This window comes from Chenopodium album, chromosome 25 (genome assembly GCF_948465745.1).
Source record: "Chenopodium album chromosome 25, dcCheAlbu1.1, whole genome shotgun sequence".
NCBI lineage: Eukaryota > Viridiplantae > Streptophyta > Magnoliopsida > Caryophyllales > Amaranthaceae > Chenopodium > Chenopodium album.
The window spans coordinates 16,993,886-17,002,056 of record NC_137858.1 but is presented as its reverse complement, the minus strand read 5'-3'; the positions used below and the strand labels follow the sequence as shown (position 1 = coordinate 17,002,056).

Here is an 8,171-nt window from a genome sequence, read left to right as displayed (position 1 = left end):
CGTTTTAGCCCTTATGGCTCCAAATTAAACTCGAAATTAGCAAAAAAAAATTACCTAAATTGAACTCGAAATTTGCAAAAAATGCAAAAAAAAAAAAAAAAAAAAAATCGGCACGCAAAACAAGGAAAAAGTATTGTTAACATTGTCCCTAACGGAAAACGTCAAGTGATGGTAGTTAAATAGTACTTCATATTTTTTTCCTTAAGGTAGTTATTTTCATCATTTTTAAAGTTAGTAAATGACAAAATTTTCTTATTTGTATGGCATTATCATTTCTTAGTGGTCGTGTATACAGTATACTACTTTGTTTTTTCCTTTCTTATTTTTTTATTAAACTTATTTTTTAAAATAAAAAATAAAATACCTGGTACCAAGTTCTATGCTCCCTCCGCCAATGTTTGTATTCGAAACGTTATTTTTTTTTTTTTAATATATAAAGTATACAAGGATGCCACGTGACACACATTTTACATTATGAACGCTTTTTAGGGCGTGTTCGTCATAATATAGCTGTGATGGTAACTGTAGCTGTAGAGGTAGCCGTTACCTGTGTAGGTAATTGTTAGTTGTCAACAAGCTGTTAGTTGTGAAGATAAATAAATTAGATATGAGTGTTTAGTAAAGTAGCAGTTAACTAGCTGTTACATATTTAATCAATATATTATTTTTAAAATTATAGATTAAATTTTCAACAACTACATCAAAAGCTACCTCTAATTTTAAAAGTTAATCTTTCTAACTAATCATAAAAGCTACATCCACCACTGAAAACTACTCTAACTACTATTTTGCCGAACACTCACATTTTTTGTTTAGTAGTGGTTTGACCAAAAAAACTACCTAAAAGCTACTCAAAAGCTAGCTCTGAACACGCCCTTAATATACTTAAAAGCTTAATCTTTTAGGAGCTGATCTAAAGCAAAATTTACAAAATATACCCTAAAGTGTCATTTCATCCTTAATCTTTTTCTAACCTATATAGAAGAGGGTGGCATTGGGGAACAATGATGCACACAACCAAAATTAAATGAGCCTGATCAAAGGAAAATCGAGAAAGTGATACACCTTCATTTGTTAAATCAAGATGAAAAGAAATGACCAATCTTTGTAATTTACATCGGTATATTTCTACAAATTCTTTCACAAGAACATTTTTATCGCAACATGAGACAAGAAACTACAAGTTTAAGATGCCTAGTTTTTCATCCAGACAATCCTTCAGCTGTTTATTCAAAATGCTATGCAGCTCCAACAGAGATTTTCTATCTAGGATGAATACAATTCATTCCTCAACATGAATTTTGTTATCATGGTGCTCTTTGCTCAACATATGAACCAGATATTCCAGAAGTGCCAAGGACTGTGACCTACAAATGAGAAAGAAAAGCATTGTTGTATAATACGGAATGTATTTGCAGTGTTCATAAGAATCATGATAAAAGTTATTGTAGAGGGATAACAGAAATCTGTCTTTAGCTAAGGCTCAACAGAAATTTTCATTAATAGTTGAACATTTTCTGGTATCCACACTTAATATATCAGGTCTAAAATGTTTATGCTCAAGTAAAGAATTTCAAACAAATTCTCAACATCACAAAATTGGATCTGAACAACAAACTTCTTTCCCCCATTTAGGTTGTGTTTGTTTTGTTGAAAAACAATTTTCATGTAAGATCATTTTCCAAAGAAAAAAAATTCAATAGAAAGCATGATTGTAAAAAGGATCTTCCTTTGTTTGTTTCATAATACGAAAGCTAATTGATAAAATGGAGATAAAGGGAGGGGAAGGATAGAGGAAAGTAAATAGAGAAGTGAGGAGTAAATAAAAAAAAATGTGGCATACCTTCTCTCCTAAGGGAAATGGTTTTCCTTCTCTAAAAACTAATTTCCACATATGGGAAAATTATTTCCACCCTTTAACCAAACAAACAAGAAAAAATTTGGAGAAATGAAGGATAATAATTTTCTATGAAAATGTTTTCCATTAAAGCACATGAAGCCTTATAATCAATTACATGGCAATTTCATCATGGTATGATATTCAAATATCAATTATGAAGTTAAAAAAGCTAAATGAATTTGACAAAGTTTCTTTTTGGCACAATCATTCTCAGATACTTCTAGCTTAATAAGTTTCCCAGCAGATCTCATATCACTTACATCATTATCATAGGAAAGCATGATCATTATACTATGAAGTCACAGCATGAACAGTACCTTCTAGCCATAGAAACTGGACACACGCAATTAAGCATAATAGTCATAAAGTACCAAGTCTCCTAAAGTCACACCAAGAATCCATCTCTAACTGAAGGATTATCCTTCCCTGCAATCATTTTTTATGGAAAAACATTTGTCCCATAACATAATCTGAGTTTCAAGACTTTCAACTTATTCGGGCTTATATTAAAGGGAAATTCCCATTAGTACACCCGTGGTTTTGACTTTTCCCATTGATACACTCCAAAAATTTTGCCTTCCCATCGGTACACCCAAAGTTTAGTCTTTTTCCCAACCGTGACTAACACCGTTAAAAAGTATTTCATTAAGTTAAAATAATTAAGGAAAAGACTATAATACCCCTTTTAAATATCTAATGTCTCGATTTGCGTGTCGAAAATTGTTCGGTTAAAGTTTTGGAAGTCATGTTAGTCCTTAAGGATCCAAATTAACCTCGAAATTAGCAAAAAAAAACGCAAATGTCTCATATGCGTGTCAAAAAATGTCTCGATTTGCGTGCCATTACTTTTTTATGATAGTAATTGTTCGGTTAAGGTTTTAGGAGTCATTTTGACCCTTTAAGTGTCTAAATCGAACTCGAAATTGTCAAAAAGTTAACGAAAATGTCTTGTTTTGCGAGTCATGACAAAACAAAACAGAAATATCATGACGTGCAAAATGAGATATTTTTGTTAGTTTTTTGACAATTTCGAGTTTGATTTAGACCCGTAAAGGGTCAAAATGACTCCTAAAACCTTAACCGAACAATTATTATCACAAAAAAGTAATGGCACGCAAATCGAGATATTTTTTGACACGCATATGAGACATTTGGGTTTTTTTTTTTTGCTAATTTCGAGGTTAATTTGGATCCTTAACGACTATGACTCCCAAAACTTTAACTGAACAATTTTCGACACGCAAATCGAGACATTAGATGTTTAAAAGGGGTATTATAGTCTTTTTCTTAATTATTTTAACTTAATGAAATACTTTTTAACGGTGTTAGTCACAGTTGGGAAAAAGACCAAACCATGGGTGTACCGATGGGAAGGCAAAAATTTTGGAGTGTATCAATGGAAAAAGTCAAAACCACGGGTGTACCAATGGGAATTTCCCTATATTAAATAAAAAAAAATAAAAAAAAAGGTACGAAGTAATCATAAATGACTTGCCAAGACACTATTTTTTCAATGGACATATCTCAGGCAATTATTTTGATATCTTTTTAGCAATTATAAGACTAATTAATTGTGCCCACAACTATTGAGCCACACTTCAATATTTCATATGTACTTTGGCTTTACTAACCAGTTCACACAGTGGAACACACAAAATAAATGTCCCTTCTAGATATCCTACATATTATTTTAGGAATGCCGGAATAAACAAGTAAGATTAAATGCTTTTTGTACCTTTCCCCATTGAGAATCAAGACCACCACACCTCATCTTTAAATGAATCATCCTCCTTCCCAATTCTGACTCTACTTTCTTCTTCAGATAGACTTCATCAGGTCCAAATGAATCCAGATACTTACTATAGCGATCATAAGCTGTCTTCAAAGCCTGAACATAGTGTTCTGGAAGAGGCTTCACATTCTACACAATAAAATGGGAATAATAAGACAGAAAATTCTACTTATAATAAGCCTGTATTTGATTTTATGTCCCATAATACCTCGCCACTCATTCCAACAAGGTCATCGATTGCCATTTTGAAGGTCTCAAGACTGCCGATGAACTCTTCAGATGCCTCAGCTGCACGGAATATGCTTTTCAAGGCCTCCTTGCCAACTTTGTCATCAGAATTTTTTGATAAGACCTTTAATGCATCCTTGATGAGAGACGATGGGAGTTCCCCCCAGTCTGCAGCCATGAAGTCCTTGAACACAGCTTTTATCTCTGAGTCTTTTATGTCAGGCAAGGGTGCCACATCTTTACTAAAAGAACGGATGCTTCCAAGTGCCAACCCAAAGGGGGACCTGCAATCTGTCCATAAGCATATAAGATTAATAAGAAACAAAAAGAGAGGTATTGCTTCAAATAAATGTAGTTAACTAGTTATCATGGATTCATTCTGTGAGAACTATGCACAGAAATAAAAGACTGGGAATCAGAAGTCTTGCAATGGTAACAGCAAAAAAGGGTCACCAAGTTCGAAACTATCGCATTAACAATGACCTTGTTTCTTTCTTAATATAATTAAAAGCTATTATTTCATTTTTGACAGCGAAGTTCTTTCTATACCTTCCTACATCAATGAATCCACTGACACAGCCCAGACAAGATGATAACTTTTTTCATTTGAAGAAGCAACAAAATATACACACACTCCCCAAGGCCCAGCAAGAAAACTAGTAATTTTTCGCTAAAACTATTTAGAAAAAAAAAATTAAAAGGATCAAAACCCAAAAATGATATTAATATCCAATGCTGTATAGGTAAAAAAAAATAATCACAGTGTCCATCTTGCTGAGGCACCAGAATAGCACAGCAAGATCTATACAGTAAGGCACATCAGCAGCAAACGAGTAGCAGCTGGAGAAATTAAAAGTGCCATATCACAGAAGCTTACTATAAGAATAAAGTTTAAAGTGACAGTGAAACTATGCCATGAACAGTAACAAAATGCACAAATCCTACATGGCGCCCTAACCGTGGGAAGCTTTCTGTGTCCAATAACAAAGACAACTGTTACCAGAACCTGTGTACTTCAACAGGCAAAAAATAGCACGTTTAGGGATTGATATGGAGATGACACAACACAGAAAAGGAGAACAATCTAGCTACTTGAAGCCTGAAAAAACCTACGTGTAGAAGCCAGAACTTTTCCTCACATGGTTCCAAAAAAGGATTGATTTAATTATATACTTGTCAATATGTAATTCAATCTTAGTTATAAAAGGCGCAAGGCGCACCAAGGTGCAAATGGTCTTTGCAGCCTAGGCGCGAGGCTTTTGTATGCAAGGCGCATGTATTTATATATTATTTCAAATTATTTTTTACTGTGATTGTACTTACCAATTATAAAGATTCATAATAAAATAAATAATGATATATGTAAAGCTAAGGTATTCTAAATTTGAAAAAATGTCCACCATTCTTCAATTTATAACTTAAATCTTAGTTATTTTCTTTGAGGCGCAAAGGCGCACCTTACCAAAGGCACTTTGAGGCGCACGAGGCGCGCACCTTCCGTAGGTGACTGAGCCTCGCCTAGCTAAAGCCCATTTCCCAAAGCTTGGGTGCGAGGCGCGCTTTTTAAAACCAAGAATTCAATCCCCAAGGGTTGAGAAGTGAGAAACACTCACTATCTAGAAAAAAGCCCCAACCATGCAACCATAGGCTTGCAAATTGAAGCATGGACTAGATCTTTCTAGAATGGGAAAATAAGGAATGGAGCAAGGCAGTTTTTAAACTGTTTACTATCCTAATTCTGGGACAGCCTAATACCAGAAACCACTCATCAAGTCATCAGCCATCATACGCAGACAGTCCAAAAATCAGGTAGAGCTTTACTCAGGTTTAGCACTAATTAATGTTCTAATAAAGATTACAGATTTACAATACAAGAACTTACAACTAAATGATTGAACTTACAACTAAAACATGATAATGCAGTCTCAACCCTGCTAATGATGGGAGTTGGAAGAATTCAAAGAGAAAAAGTGGCGAGGATGACGAGGCTGATGATAAGGATGATACAACTACACTCAAGAAACCTCGGGTTGTTTGGTCAGTTGAGCTTCACTAATAGTTCGTGGCTGCTGTTAACCAGCTCGGCATTGACAGTATGAATCCCTTTCAAATAATTACACCTATTTTGTTTCCATATGCGAACAAATCTGCATTGATCTTCAGGAAATGTGCCTTGCTTAAGCAGTGACAACAGTCATATTCTAGTAATTCTAGTTCATGATTATACAAGGCATCCGACAATTTCGGAAGTAAATGTGTATGCTCATAAGATTTTATTCTGTGATAATATAGAGCAAGTTAATACTTTGAGGAAAATAAAAAACAATACTGAACGGATGAAGGTGTGCTTGGCTATATTATGTACATTGCACAAATATAAAGGTCAAACAAAGTTCTAGGTTCTCTAGCTATATCCCTTGTTGTCATATGAATATGTCTTTACCCAAGTCACCTCTGACAGAATGTTTTGTTCAAGGCTAAAGCTGAAGTGTTTGAATTATTTGCGCCTTGAAAGTTAAATTTCTAGTAATGTTTTTGACATCTAATCTGCTGAGCTTAGTTGCAGTTCAATTGCCATAACCCATCTGGATGAAAGGTGAAAAAATATATATAGTTTCGTATTCATTAGGGGGAAAATCGAAAGATATTATTTAATGTCCTATTCTAATAGAGAGTTTGTTGTGTTGTCTCTCTGCCGAAATAAAAAATTTCTATGAACCATGCCTAGACAACCATTGCAGAGGCTGAAGGGAATATATCATTCAACATATGAAATCAATGATTGTTTCAACTTTCAACATTACAACTCCTAACAAGAAAACGAAATAATCTAATCAAAAACTAAGTATATTTTCCTGTTATTGCCTTCGGATTCGAGTAAGTCTTACACCACAAAATAAATTCAGTGCTTTAATTTGAACTTTATCTTAAAACAAGATTTTTAAAAAGCTATAGTGAGAATTTTACCCTTTGTGTCAATCATCTATGACTAACAACATTCAACCAACATAATTTTATCATTGATCCTAAAAATTTGCATTAATTAAGTTAAATAACATCGCCCTACTCAATCATAGACCCAAAATGTTTCGCTAAGTAAGAATTCTGTAATTTTCACACTAAATCAGATACATCAACAAACATAAAATTAAACCCAGATACTTAAAAACCAACACCAACCTAGAAATTCAAATGAAAAAGCAAATAAATTACAACAGATCAATCAAAAATCCCAGAAAATCCCAAAAATCATTTTCAATGTTTAAACCCATAATTCCAATAAACTCAAAATTAAATCCAACATTTTCCCACAAAAATTAAATTCAAAACTAATAATAATTGAAAAATGGATGAAGAAAAGAAGGAACCTGATGAAGAAATATGATTGAACGGAGTTGACGAAGAACGGGGTGATAGATTGAAGAAGGAACGAGAAGATTGAAGATGGTGGGAAAGTGAATCGTTGAGGATTCGATTACCCAAAACAGCGTAGCAAAGAGATGATTTGAAGCTTGAAGAAGAACGATGAAGGGATCGCAGTAACGCCATTGCAGCTTTTGCTCGATTTCTTTATGTTTCACCCAACAACAATAAGAACAGGAGAGAGAAAGTTGCAAGTGCGTTTCAGAGTTTGAGTTTGGTTCGTTAGAGGAGTTTTACTTTCGTCATTGTCATTCTTAGCTAAGCCCATGATTACGAATTCATGAATTGGGTCAGGTTGGATTTCAGACTTTGAGTCATGTTGAGTTAGTCCAGTTTAGCTCAGTTCAGTTCAGTTCAGTTCAGTTCAGCTCCTAATTTCCTTCTTTTATAAAATATTAATTTCAGTTCAGTTCAGTTCATCTCAGTTCAATTCAGTTCAGCTGAGTTCAATCAATGAGAACAGGCCCTTAATGTGTCCTTCGATCTTTGCAAATGGTATTTGAGGACTTCGAGTCTTTGAGTTTGGTTTATAAATGGAAATTAGGTTAAAACTCGTGCGATGCACAGTTTATATAAAATCTATTTTTATACGGAGTAATTTGTATATTTTTAAAAAGTGGATAAACATAAATAATAATTAGGAAATTTTGACTTATACCACCTCCAAAAAACGAATTAATTGATTACCATCTCCATTAAAAAAAAAATATTATTTTACCACCATATAAAATAATAAAAGTTGGCTTTTACCACCGATCACCTCCAACTAATGGATTCCGTCCATAAATACATTAGTAGGGCCTACCTTGCACACGTGTCACTATATTA

At 33.8% G+C, this 8,171-nt stretch overlaps 1 protein-coding gene across 1 annotated transcript; it reads right to left on the bottom strand.

Annotated features, from left to right (window-relative positions):
• Positions 1-1,037: 1,037 nt before the first annotated feature.
• Positions 1,038-7,595, bottom strand: LOC145614521 (succinate dehydrogenase subunit 5, mitochondrial-like). Its single transcript, XM_081669576.1, has 4 exons — positions 7,289-7,595; positions 3,901-4,211; positions 3,636-3,821; positions 1,038-1,367 (listed from the first exon to the last, which is right to left on the bottom strand). Exons 1-4 carry the CDS (start codon positions 7,467-7,469, stop codon positions 1,308-1,310), a joined length of 738 nt encoding a protein of 245 aa, XP_081525702.1. The 5' UTR covers positions 7,470-7,595; the 3' UTR covers positions 1,038-1,307.
• Between the last annotated feature and the right edge of the window lie 576 nt (positions 7,596-8,171).

What these genes read in the sequence shown, in the direction of transcription:
- LOC145614521 (XM_081669576.1), bottom strand. Translation starts at nt 7,469, where the DNA reads ATGGCGTTACTGCGATCCCTTCATCGTTCTTCTTCAAGCTTCAAATCA. An exon ending in CAATCATATTTCTTCATCAG is followed by an intron (nt 4,212 to 7,288) that starts GTTCCTTCTTTT and finishes GCTTATGGACAG; the next exon opens with ATTGCAGGTCCCCCTTTGGG. An exon ending in TTGATTCTCAATGGGGAAAG is followed by an intron (nt 1,368 to 3,635) that starts GTACAAAAAGCA and finishes TCTCATTTGTAG; the next exon opens with GTCACAGTCCTTGGCACTTC.